The 22,778-nt window shown below is 38.0% G+C and overlaps 1 protein-coding gene and 1 long non-coding RNA gene across 3 annotated transcripts in view; one reads left to right on the top strand and one right to left on the bottom strand.

The window, feature by feature from the left end:
* The first annotated feature begins 769 nt into the window (after positions 1–769).
* LOC121909343 lies at positions 770–8,666 on the top strand. The gene is made up of 2 exons (XR_006099414.1): positions 770–1,306; positions 6,041–8,666. It is a non-coding gene; the product is annotated as an uncharacterized LOC121909343 (long non-coding RNA).
* Positions 1,511–22,778, bottom strand: part of asic1c (acid-sensing (proton-gated) ion channel 1c) — a 100,630-nt gene continuing 79,362 nt past the window's right edge. The window contains exons 2-11 of one of the 2 annotated variants that reach the window (XM_042429842.1): positions 16,356–16,506; positions 15,706–15,833; positions 11,180–11,330; positions 10,990–11,046; positions 10,376–10,529; positions 10,061–10,152; positions 9,627–9,706; positions 8,749–8,820; positions 5,865–5,917; positions 1,511–4,718 (exon numbers count right to left, since the gene is read on the bottom strand). In XM_042429842.1, the coding sequence (XP_042285776.1) occupies positions 4,640–4,718; positions 5,865–5,917; positions 8,749–8,820; positions 9,627–9,706; positions 10,061–10,152; positions 10,376–10,529; positions 10,990–11,046; positions 11,180–11,330; positions 15,706–15,833; positions 16,356–16,506 (1,017 nt within the window). In that variant the 3' untranslated portion in view covers positions 1,511–4,639. The remainder of the gene's footprint in view (positions 4,719–5,864; positions 5,918–8,748; positions 8,821–9,626; positions 9,707–10,060; positions 10,153–10,375; positions 10,530–10,989; positions 11,047–11,179; positions 11,331–15,705; positions 15,834–16,355; positions 16,507–22,778) is intronic. The other variant, XM_042429843.1, reaches the window with a different exon arrangement.

Below are 22,778 nucleotides of genomic sequence, written 5' to 3'. Positions count from 1 at the left end.
GTAAAAGGTAAAGCATAGTGGAACAATAACACTAGTAAAGAGGAGTCAAAAAGTCAGCAAACTGACTCAGTAATATTAGTTGCATAGCTTCTCAAGTTTGCTAACATTAGCTAGCACAAGCTACTGGTCATACCAGATCAGGTAAGACTACAGCTGCAAACCCTACCTGAGTGTATTAAATTGGGAAAACGTGTGTATTATTGCCTAAGTATTTATTTGTCACAGTGTGAGTTCTTCATTCAAAAGTCAGACCTTTGCTTTAAAGTGCTGGGAACATTTTAACGCACAATTCCATAACATTTGGTGGTGAACTGAACATTTAGTCATGTACTGTGCACTACTGAAGTATAATTTTTTAGTACTTGATACTTCTACCACACTGTATTTCAGAGTCAAATATGGAGGAACAATACCTAACAAGATGTATGTTCTATGGTTGCAATGGGTCGTGCAGAGGCTCCACTTTAACCAACATTAAAACATTACTTACACACTAACCTGCAACAGTAATACAGTCATATACATACAGTATAACAACACACATAATGCATACTGAATACTGCATATGCAAAACACTTACTTTTTTGATACACGAAGTACATTTTGCTGACAATAAATCTCTACTTTTACTTTATGTTTTGAATGCAGGACTTTTACTAAAAAGTATATTTTATATTGTGGTATTTTTACTTTTACTGAAGTAAAAGATTTGAATACTTGATGAAAACTGGGCAAACTCCATCTGCTGAGGAAGAAGAGTGTGGTGTGATTTGATCAGAAGCTCTAGAATGACTAAATGGACTTTGTAGTGAGATTATTTTGTTGTCTGTTTCCAATGTGAAGAGTGAACTTTCCGATCTCAAGTAGCGACCAGCGACTTTGATTTTAACCTACAGTGCGGAACTTTTACATATAAATGAGTGTCCGTTACATTCAAGCCCTTGCCAAACGACTTCACACAATGCTGATTAAGCATATCACCGTATATCACCACCATATCACAAGTATCTGATTTTCACAGTATACAGAGTTCTTAAATCTCATGTCGGGAGGGACATTCCCGCGCTGGCTGTTTGAATGCGCACCCAAAGACTTACCCTGGCCGAGTCAGCTAACTTCCGGTTGGCCCTCTGCTAACTTAATTGAATCGTGCGGCTATCCTAGACTTTCCAAATATTATCGGACCGAATGGATCAAATTCTGATAGTGAATCGAGTCATTTCGCGGGGGATTGCTCGCGGCAATCTATCCAACATTTTACATCCGCGACAGTGGCGAAGGAGTAGGCTACAGCGTAGCCAATGAGGTAAGCACATCTTGGCAGTGTTTTTGTAGTTACTCTCACTGCCAGAGGTGGGAGACAAAAGTCCCCCGCTCCAGCTTTAATTCTAACTCGGTGTACATCAAACCCACGTTTTATTCGACTATGTGTCATTTTGTTTAAGTTAGCAGTAACTTGGTTTGAAACGCTCATGACAGTTTGATTTAAGACTGAGTACATTACACATAGTTAAGTATTAACTATTTAATGTACAGTTCAGAGTTAAAATCACATATCTACAATAAAATGCACACAGACCATGTAGAGCCAGATGAAGCAAGTGCAGTTCCCCAGATGTGTGTGTGCATGAAAATCTTGATGTCACCAGTAAGAACCAGTCTTAAAGGCACATTTTTTTGTTTTACTTCAAGCCACATATACTCATTTAATACATTAAAATTGTTGGAAAGATATTGCAGTTTTCCTACACTTGCATATTATCTTTCCATTTATGACTATTGCACAATCCCAAGTCTGGTTGGAGGAGGATTTTTGTGTTATAATGATCCAAGTCACTGTACCACAGGATGCGGAGGACAGCATTTTGATTCATCTGGCTCCCAAGTACATTTGGACAATACAAAGTGAATAGCATGGGTAATATTACATTAAGAGACCAGAGATAATAGGGATACATAATGGTCATGCAAGGAAGAAAATGGGCGGTGTGCCATAAATTGTTAGCTGTAAGAATCAAATGGTTCAAATCTAGGTGTTGGGTGACAGAAATATATAGAGTACTGTTACCTAGTTGGCCATAGCTATGTGTTAAATATCAATTGAGGACTACTTAATGAGCACAAACAGTTCAGTTATAGTTTCTGCCTGTTCAGATACACTCTGCTGTTCTTTGACTGGTAGTAAGGCAAGGACAGTTTCACAAATCCTACATCCACAGTTTGCGGTAATTGCTGGATCATTTTTATGCTTAACCCGACAACATGACACACACACACACACACTCAAAATCATCATGGCAATGTAGCATCATCAGAATAGCATCATTGTGTAACATGAGTTGGCATTTGTGTCTCTTAATGCATTTGGCTGATGATGATTAATATACAATTGTCATATTATACGTCTATGTTGCAATTGGCAGCTGTTCAGTCTACCGTACATCCATTCCAGCTGTTAAATACGCCATGAATTGAAAATGGGAATCCCAAATCAAATATATATATTTTTATGTCAATTTGATAACAGTGGTATCTGATTCAGTGCATTTATTGCTCACAACACAACGCCACTGATTCACCTTTTTTTTGTCCTGAAAGGTATATTTCCATTTGGATAAAGTCTCTTCTCGAGGTGGTCTCTTGCTCCTCTTGGAGTACACAATTATTCCTGATAATGCTGGAGCAATGAGCACACACCCTGTGTAACAGTGTGTGTAGTTAAAACTAGAGCCATTAAAGGTAGTCACAACCATAGACGTCCCAGTCATTGGCTTTCAAGTGATGGCTGATCTCCAAGGGTTTGTGCTTCACATCAACAGTCATCTAATACACAGACAACAGAGTAATAAAGCTACAGTGTTATGAACACCACTTACTTGATTGGCATTATACTTGAAAGTTTCACATTTAAAAAAAAACGCAGACTCTTGTCTCAATTTTCAGCAAAGTATTAATAGTGAGGATATGTAAGTGTACCTACAAATCCATAACTGTAGTGTCAAGGATTTAATTAACACATAGTGAACATTAAGAAGAGAGGAAGTAGACTGACACGAAGATAAGAAGAAAAGTTTTGTACGTGAGTAAGATGGGTACATATATAGTTTATTATACTTGATCATTTATACATCACAAACTGTTATTTGTGACTTATTACATGTTCTGGAATAATAATGATAATAGGATACAATGGTAAAATTGTACAATGCATTTCCGTTATAAATCAACTGAATAGAATGGGGCTGAGGTGCATGGTGTTTGATGTTTTGAGGCAATTTCCTGTATCTAATAAAAGACTATTCAATTGTCAGTCATGTTATAATCACCAGTAACGCAAAGACACTTATGGTCCACCGAGATAGAAAGTCCAAATTCCTTCTGTTGCAAGAATAAATGAAGAAACACTTTTTTTTAAAACTTATATATATCTATATTTATATTTGACAAATGTCTCACATGATCAGTATAGAATTTCTTCATGGCATTTGATTGTGGGTATTTACAAATTTCTGTTAGGTTTAGGAATGTCACCAACAAGCCTTTTAAACTATACTTTATGTTCAATAGAGAATAGATTACTATCACAGGGGATTGTGCTGATGAACACTTTTAAGACACTGTAATGAAGAAACATAGCTGAGAATTATTAAGAAAGGCAAAGGAAAGCCTGATTGTTTCAGATTAATTAACAGAATTAAGGTCCAACTTTTTCAGCGAGCTGAATGCTAGCATTCTTTTGTGTGTGACAGCATAGCAACACTATCCCAAAAAAATGGGAAACATTAATGAAAATTGAAATGTCAGCTATATAAAGGTATAAAGGTACAATCAACCACCTTTTTTACCCTTACTGTGTGTAAAAAGTGCCTAAAGTTAACAAAAACATCCAATTCAGTAGTTTCTGTTGTCCCGGGATCAAAACAAAATACTTGCATAAATATATACAAATAATCAAGTTCCTCTTCGATTTTCAAATTGAATAAGCACAGTCGTCTAAGTAGTGAGACAATTCAAAGCATCATAGTAGCAAAAGGCAACGGAGAAGCAGCTCTTTTGACCAACAATCAGCTCATCAAAGTCGAGCAAACTTCAGAAAGGCTCTCCTGTTCTAACTGGTGACAGGTATAAGGTCACTCTAAACAGCATTGTTAAGATGCTGGAGATGGTACACTGATAAGAAACTGCAATGCTACACATACCAATCCACATGTCTTTTTTTTGTTTTGTTTTTTGTTTTGATTGATGTACAGCAAAACTAGCACAACAGTACTACATAACTCATTGTAACACAGTTCAGAATCCCTTTTTTTGGGACACATTTATCTTTACTGATTGTATACTCTAAAGTGACTGGATAAAAAGAACAAAATCCACAAAATGAAACATGAATTAATTAACACTGATGCCTTGACATGGCAGTTAAACCTGAGTTCTGTTCTGGAAGTGGTCTTTTTTTTTCTGATGATAGTATTCTATTTCTATTCAGGCATTGATAAACTCTACTATTCTTTTTTTGAGTATACACTCAAACCTTTTTCTGTTAAGTACATAAATTATTTCACAGTTTGCTGTCAAGTCCCCAGATGTGCCGCCCCCACCCCTACTTTATGTTGTCAACAAGCAAACTCCTCAAAGTTGCCTAGAGTCGGGTGACGAGGTAACATGTTCGGCGTGAATCCGAGACTGTCCGAGTGACTCCGGAGGGTGTCACAGGTGCTCTGCAAAACAGAGGGAAGGGAAGGAGGGAAGACGAGTTCAACCGGATTAAGGGAGGGGCGATGAAGGGGGTGATGATAACGGTGGAGTAAGGGTATGAGCCACAGGTAAAATGAGAGCGACCAGGACGATCATGAAGCGACGCGAGGGGGAGAAATTAATATGTGACGAGGAGATTTCATGCAAAGACAGAAAAAAATGATCATTATTAACACATGAGACACAAGAATATCAGCGAGGACAATGAATGACAGAAACATATGTGGACAATAATGAGGTAATGAATACAACAGATTTGGAAGTTCCAAAATCAGCCACATCGCATATGTTTCACAGGTAGTGAAAAGAGAGTTTAAAGTAAATAAGGGGCAGGTGGGGAAAGATGAATGAAAGGAGGGAGAGGAGAAAGAAAACAGCATATTTTTAGTCCTGTTTTTATACTAGCATGTTAAATTCTTATAGCTATGGAAGTTGAAACATCCACATATGTCTGCATTTCCCTGAATGTGCAAAGGTGCTCGCTGAATAGCTGTTGATATGTGGATAACAACCATTGGTAGTCCTGTTGGCAAAATTGCTATTCCAGCAGACAAAGAACCATTTATAGTTTTGTGCAAACTCACTGCATGCAGACCTGTGATAACATCACAAAGTAATGCATCTAGTGATGTTATCCGGCACGAGCCTCAAATGCATTGCCTCTAAATGGAAATCTGTGCTGCAGGGAAACAAATAGATCTCAGGTGGTTCAGCTTTTTGTACAACAGTTCAATAAATATGTAATATGTTTTCACAGGAGTACTGGGCTTTATCCTATGAGAAAGAAAGCATCATTATTCAGTAAAAAGGAACAGGTTTTGTGTAGTGCAGAGAGTCAAATCTTTGTGCATTTGGAGAATCCAACCAACTCATGTCTTCTGTAAAGCCAATAAATACAGAAACACAACAAGCTAACCTGTCCTGACACAGTGGTAGATATTAAATTGCTCACTGCAGTCGGATAATTACCCCTCTTTGGTTGCTTGTCTACCACAGCCAAACAAGTCATTTGTAGCGACTGAGGAAATGATGTATGAGATGGTCTTAAGTATGTATGAAAGAGAGGGACAGCATGGGAGGGAGCATCTATTATCAATGGGGTGTGCTACCTGGGGGCATGATTAGGCGTGACACCAGGGCTGGTTGGGTTCTCTGGAAACTCCTGGAATAGACATGATGAAAAGAAAGATGGGTGAGGGTGACTGAGATGAAAATAAAACACAATGCAAATGCTATAAGGTAATTTTTTTTTGATGGAATACTGCTTGTTGTGTTTTCCCCTCAGTGATATCATTGAAGAACTGAAGGAAGGTGGCTGTTCAACACAAGATTTGAGGGGTTTTTTTAATAAGCAGGGAAAGCAAAAGACAGAAAGTGTTGATGATCATTGAGGAGAACGACAGTCAAACTTAAAACTAAAAAGAACTAAATGATTTACTTCACTGTTGGGTTGTTTGGGTGGAGATGTGACAATGGACTAGTTGAAAAAAGGGTTATTGAATATGAGAAAAAGGAAGAACAGAAGATGGTTTATCATAAGCAGGTGAATATAATGACATGAATGGAGAATACAGTAAATATCACACTATGTAAGTCTCTAATAAAGCATGACATAAATATCAGCCCACTAAAGAAATGCTTCATCTACTGCCACTGTTTGAATTTATAAAAACTGATCCTCCCAAAATCAGACTAAAATAACCTCCTTCATAACTATGTTGGCTTAACTTTACCATACTTATCTCCACTTCTACTTAAGAGAATAAACAGCTTCTTTCTTTTCTCCCACATCAGCTACCAAACCAAATTCTGAACCCGAGGCAACTGTACATGCAAGAACACAATCCTCATGCAAGGACAAACCCATGACTTTTTCACTGACTTGAAGACAAATTTGGTACAGTCTTTTTTGCACGCTGTATTATTGCTCATGATGATAAAGTCTTGGGCTTTTTTGACACATAAGAGAGAAACAGAGCTTGCATATCCAACATTCTGCCAAGAAGGCTGGATGCAAATTGGTAGATAAAGTATACTGAGGGATAAAAGGAAATGTCTGCACTTAACAAAAATCAGCTTAAATGCTTTTGATTAAAACAGCACCAGAAGAGAGGAAATGTATTTGCTTTTGTTGGTTATTCCACCCATACAGTGAGCTGCAGAAAGAGATTAAGGTCTTTTAGTTGTTATTCAGACTTGAGAGAAATAATTGGATTAGGTGGTTATTACAGTTTAGATTTCAAAATTGATCTATTTGCATTACAAGGAAAATTCACAGATATAAAGTTTTACTTATCTATTATTTGATCAGTTTGATGGGGTTTTGATTGGCAGAGAAACAATTTTTTAAAACTTTTTATTAACTTAATGTGAGTACAAAATAATAAAAAGCGATTAAAAATACACAGGATCATTTTGAAATGGTATGAAGCTCAACATGTAGATTCTTTCTCAGCTCTACTAAAATTTATAAAGAACAGAACAGACTTAAGTTGTCCACAGATCAGCATTTTTAGGGTGAATCATTAATAAAAACAAAAAATCAAAGTGGCCCCAAGCAACTTCATTGTGTGACTCCTCAAGATACTTTTTTGATCTGCACCAACATTACCTCTACAAGAGAGGTAATGCTCCATCAAGGCAAGAGCTGAAGGTGAAAAACCATAACATTTAATGCTTGGCAAGAAAAATAATATAATCTGTAACAAAAATACTGCTGCAAAGTCTAGATGGAGGACAGCCCTGATTAATTTGGGGACCACTGATCAGTCATGATGCAGTAGTGAAAAAGTGTCCTGGTCTACAAGCATATTGGGCTTTGATAAGACAGATTTTACAATTTGTCTGAAAGTAATCAAGTATCTTACTCAGCAGAGGAAATATACCAGTGGTTCGACAATTAGACCCTTTAAAACCTACCTTTCCATCTTTGGGTAAAGACTTAAGTCAGCAGTATGTGCCAAACATTTGCTGATTACTGATATTAAGAAGGTGCATTTTGGTCATAAATAATTTCTTAACTGCTCTGTATAAAACTTACATAACTGCATGCTGGGGAACTGGAGGTGCCTCTGGACATATTCTGTTAAACCATGGGGCTCAACAAAATGCTGTGATTTAGGATAGAACAGAAACGTCTCACATTACTCTAAGTTTCATCTTGAAGTTTAAATGGGTTTTACTGCCTTGAAGGCTTTGAAAACAGGTTGATCATGAAATGTTCATGATGTCCCCAGACCTCTTAATCTCATCCTGCTTTCTGCTCCTTCTCCTGCTCTCATATGAAGATATAATGAATTTCCTCTAATCATACTGCAAGAGATAAAGTGTAAATATCAAAGTACAATAACAGCTTTTCTGGCTCTAAATGAACTGTAATTATATTATTGTGGTTGTCAACATCCAGAAGCTACTATATATCAAAAAGTGGGTTGGTGTGCGGGATAAATTCAAGCAATCTGAGCATAAGAGAAGTTTATGAGTCATAATTAAAAGAGAACAGTTCAGACAATTTTATTCTACTTGTCCATGCATTTAGATTTAAGGGCACTCAAGTGGCAAAACACTGAGCTACAAAAAGCTTGGAAAAAGAAGGCTTACAAAGTCAGTGTGTTCCTTGTAAATACTCATCTGCGTTCCATCTGTAAAGCTACTGTAGATTTTTGTCATCATGGGGAATAATTTGTGCTCCTTCTCTATAATATTCACCATGTATTATAATGTGTAATATTAGATGCACTGATTATGTATTCATACTGTGCAGTAAAAACAAAGTTTATGTATTATTAATAATTACGTTTACTACAACAATTCATCTCCCCTGCGTGGGAAATTGAAACTAATGATGACATAATGTGGTGTACGATTTTCTTTCTCTATGGTGCTGTTCATTAAAAGCATTTCAACTTTAAGTGTGTTGTTGTTCCTGAGCTCATCTGAGATTCACCACATTCAATTCATTCAACAAAATGCAGTCTGAGAGATAAAAATTACCAGATTGTCGCTCTGACAACGCTGTGGTCGTTTCTTGCGTATGAAGTAACCCAAAACCTTATCCTTAAACACCTAGATGCAAAAACACCAGATAAAGATTACACACAGATTAAATGCATCATAGTTTGTGACACTAAAATTAAACATTAGCAGTATAAGTATATTCAAATACTTTCTATGAATAATTTAAATGTAAAATCAATCAGCTGTGAAAGCTTTAGTTTGACAATTTAGGAAATAGGCTTATTTTCTTTCTTGGAGAGAGTTAGATAAAAAGACTGATATATCTCTCTCATTTCTGTACAGTAAATATGAAGCTACTGCTAGCAGCTAGTTAGCTTAGCTTAACATAAAGAGTAGAAAGGGGGAAACAGCCTGCCTCTGTCCGATAGTAACAAAATCCACCTTGCCAGCACCTCTAAAGCTCACTAATTAATACCTTATATCTTGCATATTTAATCTGTACAAAAACATCAGTGTAAAAATGACAATTTGTTGTTTTAGGGGGCTGTGTGCCGACTTCTTGCCTGGCAACTCTTGGTGCTATGTACACAATAACTCCCTATTTACTACATAGGACACTTTATTTACTGTTCGCTATTTTCTTTGAGGGTATTTTACAACCTGAATGTGTACATCCATCCACTATATAGCGCCCTCAAAAATTTCACAGTGGAACAGTTTTGTTAACTTTTGCACAAAGCCAGGCTAGCTGGTCCTGTCTTTATGCTAAGCTAAGCTAACCAGCTGCTGGCTATAGTTTATTACTAACCTTAAGTTTCACACTTAATTATTGCCTTCATATATATTGGGATAAGAATAAAATTAATTAGTAATTGGTAGTTTGAATTTTTATTAGCCAAGAACCATCACTTTACCTCATATAGGTAGTCAAATATTTCCAGTATTGTTAAAACACTGGCTCCAATAAACAGCCCCATCTGACCTCCAATGTCACCTAGAAAAAGAGAGATTAACAGATATTGGCAGGTACAGTAATTGAACAATGGCGCGTGAAACCATTCCCCGAGCTGTCACTTCTAATTCACTATATCTTGCAGTAATCTGAGCAGAATTGTCAAAAGTGTCCATCCAGTCCCAACTTTTCATCAGACAGAACCCGGCTGCCCTTGCAAGAGCATCAGATTATGAAAATGTGTTCAGCCTGTTTCACAAGTTCAAAGAGGAAACCTCAAAGCACCAGGCGTTAACACACAATGTGAAATGTGTGGCAGGGGCCCGCTGAGAGTGCTGATACCAAGGTCAACCACATTTTTCTGTCACAATGAACCTGGAACTGCAAGGATCTTACCGAGAAGCCCTGCAATTTCATAGGCCTTCTTCTGCTCAATCTTCTCATAATTCAGTGCTTCAAAGAAGATATCCAAGACCAATATATTTTCGCTGGAGAGGGGGCAGACAAGAGCACACCCGACAGATTTTATTTCTGGCGATATTACATAAATAATATGTCACATTTCCTGTGTAACTATCTTTCATTATTGTTACATTGAAGGTGAACGATGGAGACCCAGGTCATGCTATCCCATAAAATACATCCATCCATTAAAAGAAAAAGAAAACAGGCCATTATCCAAACAACTGACTGCTACTAAATAATACTTACCCAATATATTGCTCAGTTTTGTTGAATTTCTTAGCCAGATATTTAGCAGATGCCTTACTGGGGATCTTAACCATGGACAGCTCCTTGCCATAGCGAGTCATGTTGCAGGGGGTCTGACAGACACAGTAATCGTTGTCTTTCTCTACCAAAAAGTCTGTGGATGATCAAAATCATTTAAAAATATTGTGATCACTGCGAACAATCAAACAAACCTGCACACAGAGGCTCTCGGTTTCTGCTTAAAATATCTCTGCACACGACAGAAAACTACAATTGCTGCCATCGTTCACTTTCCATGAAAGCAAATAATGACTGAAGCTATTATACAGAGAGGCTGGGGGAGGGGGAAGCTCTATGGGATTTATTCGATATCAGCGAAGCATAGACACGTCACAAATCTTCCTAATGGAATTTTTAAACAATAATTTCACTTTATTACTTTATTTTTGCTTCAGCACTATTTGAGATTAAAGTAATTTAAAGTTAATGCTACAGAAGTATTATCTACAGGCTAAAATAGTCTCATGGTACTGCTGCTGAACACTTGGTTGATTTCAGACATTAATGCAAAACTATCACACCAATATTTTATACGGTACACTGTAAGCGCTCACCTAAAGCTGGGTCAGCACAGTCTTTGTACTGCTCTGGTGTGCAAACTGTTGAGGTTCCTGTTTGAAATAACATGAAAGTGAAAATAATTACACATGACATATAAACTGACAACATATGGACAGAAGTATTTGCTTTTTTTTTTGCATGTGATAACATTTTTCATTGGTGAACTCAAGTCTGAATTCATACCCGGCATGTGAACCATCCTGCAGTTGCAATTCTCCAGCAGGTACCGAGTTTCACAGTCAATGCGGCAGGCGGTGATACTGTATGTGGAGAAGTATTCAGAGTCTATGGGAGTAGACTTGCAATCTCCCCAAGGCGGAGGGAGGTACTGAAGCTGAAAGAGCAAACAGCACATGTTTTCCCTCAGTATATCAGCGCACAGGATTACAACAAATAACATAAATCAAGCCCAGCACAGCAGAAGTAAAAAAAGAGGACAACAAGCTGGCACAAAAAAGTCTCAAACATAAAAATAAATAAATAAATACAGAAGCATTTAAATGAAAATGACACAATATTGGCACAAAATGTCCAGTCAGACCAACATTATTGCTCATGTATAGCAGCAAGCAGACATCATGCAGAACATTACTGATGCAGGTCTAGTCCCGGGTAGGAAGCAGAGTACCATGGGAATAGAGACAGGCTTAATAGAAATCTGTAAAATATGCAGTTTCAGACAGGACACCACAATCAATGGACAAATTTTACAAAACCAACCCTGAGAACAGACTTAGAACAGTAAACAGTTTACAGTTTTTCAAATGAATGATTTCATGAATTGTACTGAATTCAACAGACATTGTACATCCCTAGTTTATGGTAAATATTTGATGAAAATAAATCCTAATGAATGAACTACACTGTATAAGCTTATACAAGTGGTTTTATTTTTAATTAACTATTTAGTTTTTCCAATAAAAGCCCATAAAAGTTTATTACCAAACTACCCTTACTGCATGGCCCTATAAATTTAACAATGAAGTGAGGATGTATTGTATATTCAGTTTTTCTCATTAGGGGTCAAGCTCTCATTAAAAGGTTAAGTGCAGGTCATTACATTTATGAGTAACTCAGGGAATTCTAAATTAATAATGAGGAATATTTAATGCCTGGATTTTAAGGTTGTGGTTCACACTTAACATTAGACCCATGGTGCTCGTCTTATAACTACAGCGATGTGCCCCCGTGTGTCTGTGCAATCTGTTTAGAGCTCTCTTTAACACTTAAAGGAAACTCTTTTTGGTGCACTAGACACACTGACACTTAACCACCAACAAGACTTTCAGTACCCTTTAAAAGTCTTGTTTAAAGCAATTTATGGTAATAAATGCCTACTACTCATTTTCATGACAAAAACAAACCAATTATTTATGAAGGCCACCGAGGCTTGGGTATTTGAGCATATAGCAACTAACTGCAGTGGAAGTTAGCCAACAATCAATCCCAAAGGCATCCTGCTGAAACAATCTTCACAGAAAAATGATGACTTCACTGTAATTGCCAATCATCTCCACCAGCTCTAACCAGGCTAACACTGATAATCTAATGGTCATTTAGTCAATAGAAAATGACAGAGATAAGAGTGCAGTTCGCTATAGGGGTGGACTTCAACTGGCAAACTGATTTAGCCTTTACTGAACTCCATTTCTAGCCCACAGACTTTCTTAACTGGAGTTACACTGGATATAAAACCCAAGTGCAATAAAGGCTAGACTTCAAACTGATGCTAGAGGACTCGTGGGTAATAAAACCTAATGAATCACATTGTCTGGTCCCTGCAGATGACATTAAGGAGCAGTCCAGTGGACCAACCCAATGACACATGAAAGCATAAAAAAACAAAAAAAAGATGTTAACAGAACTGTACGTGGCAGTGAGAGGGTAAAGCCAAACAACAGTTTTGATGAAGATACAGACTTGGATGAATGGCTAAAGCTGGAATGAAACACATTAACTGCTCTTAACTGATACCTATTAAACAGAGAAGACAATGACGACTGGAAAGGACTGCAGATGTTGCATGTGGTTGCTTCAGCCACACAGAGGAGGGCAGATGAATTCATTCCTCGGGGGGAGGCACCAGCGGATGAAAGTGTGGAACGTGACAATGGGTGTGTAGCTATTTAACAATACAGTATTTTGTGGCATGCAGCAAGCCCAGACAAACATACGCTACCCTCTGCTCTTGGGTGGAAACAAACGTTTGGAAGCCGGGGGCGACCCCAAAGCCCAGCTCATGGAGGAAAGGAGGCTCTGACTGAGTGTGAAGCTGTACCTTTATGCCGGCCTCATAGGACGTCTCATCTAGGCGAGGGGTGAGGGAACACAGCCCACATCATTATCAAAAAAAAGGCATAAAGGCAAGGGATAGAAAGTGGTCAACCCTTCCGGACAGTGAAACAACCTGTTGTCATTAAAACAACAAAACAGCTACAGCTCCCAGAGGCACGTGAAGACTCTGCAGCATCGGTGCACTGGTGGGTTGTCATTCAGCCATTCTCTTCTTTCTTCCACTCAAGTTTGAGTGAAGACACAGTTCAGTTTCAATCATTACATAATTCTAGCCCAGAATTTGGAGGTGTGGTCTTCATGTCTCTCTGGGCTCACAAGTCAAAGACTCCTATTAAAAATTTAATTCCTCTGACAGAAGCTTTACAAATGAAAAGTCTTGAACTCATAAGTGCTTCATCCAGCTGTCTATTATCACACTGAGAGCCGTGTCACTGTACTCGTTGGAGACTGACTGAAATTAATGCTGGCCAGACTTTAATGACAGTCTAATTAATTCAGCACATCTTTTAGGTCGTAAACACGTCTTTTAGCTGTCACCGATGTGGGCGCTCGTGTCATGGTTATAAATGACAATCCATGCAATTTGCGTTCTAGAGGGAAACTTTCAAATGGTGATTAATAGACCAAATTCACTTCTTGGAAATGGCTGAATGATGATACACTTGGAGCAATTTACAACATTCACAGAGAGTAAAAGAGAGACAGAGAGACAGAGAAAGATAGAGAGACATTACATGTTTCAAAACTGCTTCCCAAAAAACAAAATTTGCCATCTTTGTGGTGTCCAAGTGTCTGTTTCATTAGACCAAAACTCTGCCTCAATCATCCCATGTTATTCTGCTAAAATAAGGATTGTTTATCTCATGCTAATGAACTGACCAAGACCATTAACTTCAGGAGCAAAATCATTTAAATGAGGCTTGATAATTGTTAAAGTAATTAATTTAATTCACGGCTTGAGAATTCATCACTTCAAAACTTCAAGAGGTCTGAGTATGTGGTGGAAATTTGAATGAGCCTGCAGCACAATACATAAATACTCTTGATCTCAATGGTAATCATTGTAAAATCCTAAAATCCTTTGTGACACTGTTGCCATTTTCTTGTGACTTACAATGAGGGTTTTGCTCTTTGTCAAAGGACATTTCCCTATTCTGTCACTGTTTCTATTTGGAAAACAAAGACTGGTGTTTAGCTTGTATGCTACTCTTGTGTAGACAAAAGGGACACAATTTGAATTTGTTGTCCTGGCAACATCACAAAACCGCCTTACAGTGTCATTAGATTTGGATAGAAAATCCATGTGAGCCTCACGTTATGACCTTGCACACAGACTTGCCGATCAATTCAGGCTTAACTATAGTTATTACTTTTCATCCTTCACTGACGGCAGTGAAGGGATAGTCGAGAGAAGAACTAATTTTCTACAGTCAACAAACCTGCCGTGGGTCTTTCTGCTTCCCAGAATATAATGTGCTAAAACATTAATTTCACTGTGTCCCTAAATCATAGAGCATTCTAAAATATGTCTTCAAAGTAGCTTTGGGTCCTCTGTCTAATCTAATGATGCATACTGTAAGTATTTGTGAAATTGGGAAGGTGCACCAGGCCTCTTTTACTAGCTCAATCTGACATCAAAAACATGATGATGATTTTAATATTTTCCCTCAAGATACATTTAGTCTTGAGAAGGAGTCTTCAGAGGTCAATTATTTATAGCGAGTCTTTAAAGCAGTCTGATTCTGGCTAAATGCGGCTGCCAATAGGCCGTTTTAGCAACATTCATTGAGAAAGATCATTCATAATATTCATTAGTATGTTAACAATTGCTTTGAAGAGTGTTAATTAAATCTCTTTTCAAAAAATTCTAAGAAAGGTTTATTTTTTATTAATTAGATATGTGTTTATCATTAAATCCTGCTGACCATGTCTGTGTGAAGTCTGTGAGTCTCAAAGCTTTTCTCTGCCTCCTCTTTGAATGCGCCACTAGAGACAGTTTTAAGAGCATTCAAATAGCTGTACTCAGGCTAAAAGTAGTGAAGGCTCAATATGAAAAGTAAAACAAACACCCTGAGCTGCCAGATAGTTTGTCATGCTGTGTAGTCTGGGTTTATTTTTGCTCTGGTAAGCACTGCTTGTATGCTTGCATAAAATCATTACTTGGCCCTGCTCTATCAATATTCCTTGGCTGCTTTAATTCCTCAATTTCATTTACTATAGCCAGAATTACTGGATGTTTATATAACACGTTCACTGCATATTTCCAACAAAAGGTAAATCAAAGATCTGATTTTGCCCAGGGCTCCGTGACACAGAGGTAACGGACACTGGCTGGTGAGGATTTGGGGACAAACACAGAATGAAGCGGAGCAAAAAGGTTGAGGTTGGAGGGGAGGAGGCTGAACATTAGGTACCAGTTGCTGCTGACATGACACAAAAGTTTGAAACCCAGGAGCCACACCAAATCCCAGTTGGTCAATGAAGGGCGGCTCGTCCTGGCTGTGGATCTGAACCTTGATGCCTGCTTCGTAGGAGGTTTCATCTGTGGATACAGCACGCCAGAAAATGTAACAGCAGGTACAGTTGCCTATGGAAACCCGCTTTTTGTCTCTTTATCCTTCCACTGGTAGTGATGCTGCGTGCTCCTAAACCCCATGCTAGAAACTAATATCAGATAGGCACTCATATGTTAGCATGCTGGACCAATAAACAGATTTATAACCAAAGATTTATCACATGCTGTTAATTTTACAAATGTAGAGTCCAGTGATGTGGTTGCCCACCATAAATTGGAAACAATATGTCACTGAAGGCAATATATTAGACCTGATTGCAGTTGTAAATCTGGAGAAACATATCAAGATAATATTCTATTAAACATGGTTGTACATCACTTCCGTGTAGTGCAGATTCTGCAGTAAAGATAAAGATTTGGCAGTAAGACCTTGGAAAATCTCTTTTTTGTTAACCTCTATAAAAGTGATACATCCACTTGTTAAAGAGATGGGAAAGGAAATTTAAATGTTACTGTAAATGTCAGAACGGTGCTAAAAGCTGCACTGACCTGTCTCTCCCCAAACAGGCAGATATTCATCTTGCTGAATATCCAACATGATCTCCAAGCCGTTCCCTGTGCCACCTTTCAACGTGGTCAACAGTGGGTTGCCGTCTAATCCCGAGTTGAAAGTGTAGCATTTCCCATAGCGCGTGTAGATCTGTAAGAAAAAAAAAGAGCAAAGAAAAAACAAAAACAACAGGTGAGTAAATGAAAGGTCAAAGCCTTTCCTCTGTGCTGTGGTAAATAGTGTGCTAGGAGGAGATGTATTACATGTGAGCTGGTAATTGTGCAAGACAGGTAATCATTGCAGAGGTTTCAAGATTATCAGAGAAAGCAGTGAAGGCTTTAAACAGGCGCCTGACTCTGATTCGAGGAATTAATGTGCATTCCTCAGCAGCAGCAGGAGCAGCTATCAATCTTTACCCAATTTCACTCCAAATTTCCCCTGAGTCATTTAGAGTGAATGTACTATTTTGCTGTCATAAAATAAGAAACATCTGAGGTAGAAGCTCTCTGGACACACAAGCTCTAAATTGGGTTTGTAAAAAACATTGTGTGTCTTGACTGACTAACTTCTTAGGAGACCGAACCTGCGCCAGTGAAGCTCAGCAGTAATCAAGGTTTGATGTGCAGTCGCTACAGTAGGTTTTCTCCCGCCAAATACATTTGTGGTTTAATTAATCCAGTCGGCTTCAGTTATTTATTTTCAGCTCTTGCTTCAGTGCTCACAGCCGACATATTTTCAATTTTATTGATTCTCTCTGTGATTGGAATATTCTCCATCGTCTTTGCCAGGAAAGTAAAAAGAAGTCTGTATCATGATTAGAACTTTTGACATTTTAAATCAAGCTTCAGTTTGTGTAAAGACTAAGAAAGCTTAAAATTCTGAATACAGCTTGAGGGGTTGAGTAAATTCTAGATAATTCTAACAATCTGATATAAGACTATCAGACTGTAGAATTGATTAGTTATGCAATACTCTGAGGAACTGGGATATCTATTCCTCATGCATTTCAACACAATGTAAAAACCTGCAGTGATAAGTCCCACTACGAACAGCTGTCATATTCATTTTATACCATTTCAAATTGTGGCACACACCTACTTTCGGCTAACACATATGCACAGATGTTCAGCACAGTTGCATATATGCAAATATCTGCTTACTTGTGTCCTTGGCAAACAAATACATATTTAAATGGGAAGAGTGTGGATGAATCATGACTGTACTGGAGAATTGTATCATAAAATTATGGAAGCTAAGAAAGGCCATAAGATTTGAATCTTATTAGCGACTGAAAACCTAATTGTGAAATTTAGTTATTACTGAATATTGTATGTTGCAAATTAATATCCCCAGAATTTTAGCATTTAAATATTTTTATTGATTAACATCTGAATTAATGTGGTTTGAATTCTCCTTTCTGAAATTTCTAGAGGGTAATTTCGAGTTGTAATTTCGAGTCGTGCAATGTCAAAAACGTGAACTGTCTGGCCGTTTTTAGTTGAATAATTTATATACACTGTTTGCTTCTGTTTTAACTGAATTATTATGTACTTTAGTTGCCTATTTTTTGCATCCATGTATGCAAGCGTATGTTTACTTCCTTTTATGTATGATGATATGTATACTTGTATTTTATGTCTTTATAATTGTATTGCTCTTGCCTTTGTGAGGCACATTGTGTTTCTTTTTGTATGAAATATGCTATATAAATAAATTTGACTTTACTAAATATTTTTTTTCTGAAAATTCAAGCGTCCAATACAAAAAAGACTATATTCAAGATACTCAAAGTCAGTTGGTCAGTGTTGGATCAAGTCTAACAATCAGGTTGCTCAAATTGGATTGATGAAATTCAGCATCATGTATTCACCAAAATTCAAGATGAAAAATTCTAACTTAAACGTCTAAACGTCAGACTATCCAGCAAACAATTCTGAAGCGACTGACACACCAAGACACTTGAATTATCAATCTGAACTTGTGAACCCCCCCCCATTCCAAAACCTAAAATTATGTCCTGTAAAATTCAAATAGGGAAATTCAAACCACATTAAGCCAGATAAAAGGTTTAATTTTATTTTAAAGTCAAATATTGCAATGCTATAAATGCAGTGGTATTTAAATTTCAACATTACTATTCCACAGTGGTTAAATTTGACGGCTGTATTTGGCTGCTTGTAAAATCCAATTATAACATCCTTTTTTGCTTCCATATAAAACCCATACTGTAGAAGCCAAAAAGGTAATTTGCTACCCTGACCCATATTTTCACCAGTAATGATCATGGTTGTCAAATATCTTTACTTTGCAGACAGTAATTGGTCATATACTGTAGCACCCTGATAAAAAAATGTGGCTGGTGAGATCATGTTTTTGCTGTTTTGGTCAACAACCTGGCTAAACATGTCACACTGTATTTAAAAAAAAAGAAAAAAAAAAAAACATCTAATATTAAATTTTCATCAATATACAATGTGGTGGGGTTGTGGTTAGAGAGCTGCTGGCAAAAATTCAACCAGCATGTCAAAGCTGATCTCAAGAGATCAAAGTCAGTGGTCCATGTCCAGAGTCAGACAGACTTACAAGCAGCTCAGACAGATAAGACAGAGATTTGGTTCCTTTCCCTGCAGGCTATGAGGTCTGCAAAGTGACTAGACACCATCTAACTGCTGACCGTGATATAAGATTTAACTTTAGATGAAATGGGAGCTTCATTCAGTCTTTTGAAAACCATACCATATGTTGCTTCAGAAGGGAGCACACAACACAGTTTAAATCCCAGTTATGACCCAAATTAGCCATGATGGAAGATGGATGGAGGTGGGCGTAAGTTTGTGGAGGCTCGATGGATGGCTGACACCTTGTAGTTCCCAGGGCTTTAAATTTCAAGTGTCTTAGACGAGCTGAAGTTTTCACAGTTACAGGTTTCATTTTTATGACAGGAATCTAGATGAACTTGAACTGGATGCTCAGATCTGCTTCTGCAAAGGTAAGAATTTAAATTTATTTAAATATAAGTATTTTAAAAAGTGTGTTCCCAGTTTTAAATTATTCTCAAAACTGTAGAAATACATTAGTCTCTGTGCATGCACACCTCTCAGTGCAGAAGTTTCCCTATTTAGCCTTTTGAATATTTTCTCATGACACTGTCAGCTGCCGTTTTGTGTTGAAAGTATTTGATAGAAATATATCCATCTGGAATACTGTGACTATGATTTAAACATCATCCACTTCCTCCTTGCAGCAGTCAGCGGTGAATGGGTGTAACAGACGTACACCCATTCATATTCATCATCTACATCTACTGAGGCACATTTTTAAAAATAGACCATATACTATACATGCTGATAAAGATGTCTGAATTATTGATGCTGTAATCTGTCGACCTTAATATTGTTGTCACAGGTTATAAAGCAAAAAGACATAATAGCAACTGGCTCAAGAACTTGTCCGGGTTAATATATACCAAAATGAGACACACTTGAAACTACAAATTACACATTGTAGTCACTGATGACGACATGACATTGATTTCCCACCACAACATGAAGGCAACGTTGTTTTCTTGAGTGACTTTACCCAGACATCAAGTTTAATAAGGCAAAGCTGTCATGTTTGAGAGGTAAAAACAGGACAGGCTTGTTTGCAGCTTTGAAACATCAACACCTTAACACACACTAAAGAATACCTGCTGGAGGGAACATCATCAAATGTTCACATGAATTATTAATACACCTTGTAAACAACATTCATATCCACAACTGACAAACACTATCTTTTTTTTCTGTACATACAGTGCTGAAATTTTTGTAGGTACAGGTTTCACCACGAAACTTGCACTCCAGCAGCATGTCCTCCAGCTGGTGACCGAGCCGACCCATCATCTCGGTGGTGTTGACGCGGTAATCAGGGGGCGGGGTGTAGTTGTTGAAGTCCAACAGGCTCAGGAGACTCTGCTTGTGGTTTTCCTTAAGGATGGAAAGGCTCCTCTCCATCACTGTGTGATTAGGATACATGAGGTCCATCCAGTAGCCGCTGTGATACAGGTCATCCCTGGTCAGGGTGGATACACGGAAAACATTTTTATTGCAGAAAGTCACCGCTGGGAAGGACATGTTGTGAGCCCACACCATGTAGATCTTAGTGATAGCAGGGTAGGACATCAGGTAGAGGATTCGGTTCCCGGACCAGGTGATGAGGAGACTGAAACAAACGAAGAAGGCCAGGATCCAGATGACCCGCTGTGGTTTCGACTTGTCTGTAGAGAAGACAAACTTCAAACCGTGGATCTTGGTCCTCATTATGAAATCCACTGTGATCGCTTTCCATGTCGGCTTAAGTGAGCTGGACTCAGTGTTTTGGATCGTGGTCTCTTGGTCTCTCTCGTTTTCTTTGTGTGGCCCCAGGGCGATTGATTCGGATATAGGTGCTTTGACCATAATTGCTTGTGTCAAGGCAGGCGCTTTTTTGCCAAATACAGTTTCTTAGTAGCACACCTTACACTTCCCTCAATTTACACACACTGGCTTTCTCCACAACCATCTCCAGGTTTATGTAGCACAAATTCCAGGTAGCAGCGACAGGAGTCCTAATACGCAGCTGTCCCACTGTTCAAGCTTGAAAATTCTTTTCCATGAGGATATAAACAAAGGAACTGAGCTCCTTGGGGAAGGTAAAATTGATTTACATAATGATTTCTTTATGAGAAAAACAGCTGAATCACTCCATTAACAAAAACCATCAAGCATAACCATCACCAGTTCTTCATCAATAGATAAATGGACGTGATAATTGCAGATGTAAGCGACGGCTTCACTCCCAGAGGCAATCACTTTGAAAATCCGGAGAGGCTTACCCCTGTTGCTCAGATCTTTCACTCCTCCATCTCCCTCTCCCAGTGCCAGACAATACTTGCAGATTTCGGTGGTTTCTCTCTTTGTGTAGTAGCTGCCCAGAACCCAACTCCTCCCTTTTCCACAGATTGAAGAGATGCTTTTTTAGTCTGTTGACTTGCAGCCTGCAGAAAGGAATATAAAGCTTGTTGCCCCCCTACACACTCTCTCTACAGTCGAATGGAAAATGAGGTGGAGCCACTGGATGAGATTGTTTTCCTCCGGTGATGAAGTAGACCTCCAATGGTATAGAGAGGCGGGAGGAATGTATCAATCAAAGAAGAAATAATTGTGATGAAGAAATTTTGCTACAAAAAGGATTTAGTCTGAAATTCTTTAATATTAAAGAATCTGCAGCTTGCTCGTGGATCAATATACCTATATAATTGATATCTGAGGGGAGCCATCCATAGCAGCAAAATCCCCCCTCAGAGTGTGGAAGAAATATCCGTTACAGCCCATTTTCCAGCTCTTCTTTTCTGCCAGTTTCAAATATAATTTCACAAATGCAGTGTAATAAGGGCTGACATCCTGCTGCATGCAGATGTGGCACTGGCTGATATTAAAGACTTCTTTGGTCCGTTTATGTGAGACTATCAGAGGATTCTGCTTGGCAGAAAGCTCAGCACCATACTGAGACTATTTTTTTCATTATGTTAGTTGGAATCTTGTCAGTCCCTAATTTGAATATTGGCTCAGTAACCTGATCACAGCTGTGGTGATATGTATGGTTGTTTAAAAAAAAAAAAAAAAAAAGGAAAAAAAGCAAAAATCTTGGATTACTGTGTCTACTTCGAGGAGACGGTATCATTTCCAAGTTTAGATGGAATAAATTGGTGTAAAATAATTGGGTTCGACCTAGTTAAAATACAACAGAAAAGGGTGGAAATGACTCATGGGCATTACAGGATCTCAGTTTCACAGACAGAAGTGATGCAGAAATGTCAAAAGAGGTGCCAATGGCTGATTCGCCAATTCCAAGTCCATCTGCCAGTATGTTCCTACTCTCCCTCGTCTCATCTTAAAAGCTGTAGTCATAAAATTTAATTAAGTGTGGTAAAAATATCTTCTTTGAAGTGAAAGTGGGCTCATAATAAATGTTTGGAAGTTATACATTTATAAATTACTAGAGCCATGATGTATGTCATTAGTTCCAATATTTAATCCACTATACAGAAAAGCCGGCCATGTAACGAGAGAGAGACAGAGAGAGAGAGAGAGAGAGAGAGAAAGGAGGCTTTTTTCCTCTTTTTTTCCACCTCAGACTTCTGCTGTCCAATAATTATAAAGCCTGGTTTAAAGTGTCAAAAATCGCCACTAATTCATCTGAGGTGTCTTTTTATTTCACATACGCTGCCTTATGTAATCACTGTGCCATGATGTCCTGTTTTTCTCACACTGTTTTTCTCGATATCAAAATCAACGACAAGTGAAAAGTGAACAGAAGTAAAAGTGTAAAAAGAAGAAATATGATTACTGCATGAAGCTGGATGTGATTATTAACAACTGAGAAAAGGGTTTGGTAATCAC

The sequence above is a fragment of the Thunnus maccoyii genome, chromosome 12, assembly GCF_910596095.1.
Source record: "Thunnus maccoyii chromosome 12, fThuMac1.1, whole genome shotgun sequence".
Lineage (NCBI taxonomy): Eukaryota > Metazoa > Chordata > Actinopteri > Scombriformes > Scombridae > Thunnus > Thunnus maccoyii.
This window is presented reverse-complemented; position numbering and strand designations above follow the sequence as displayed.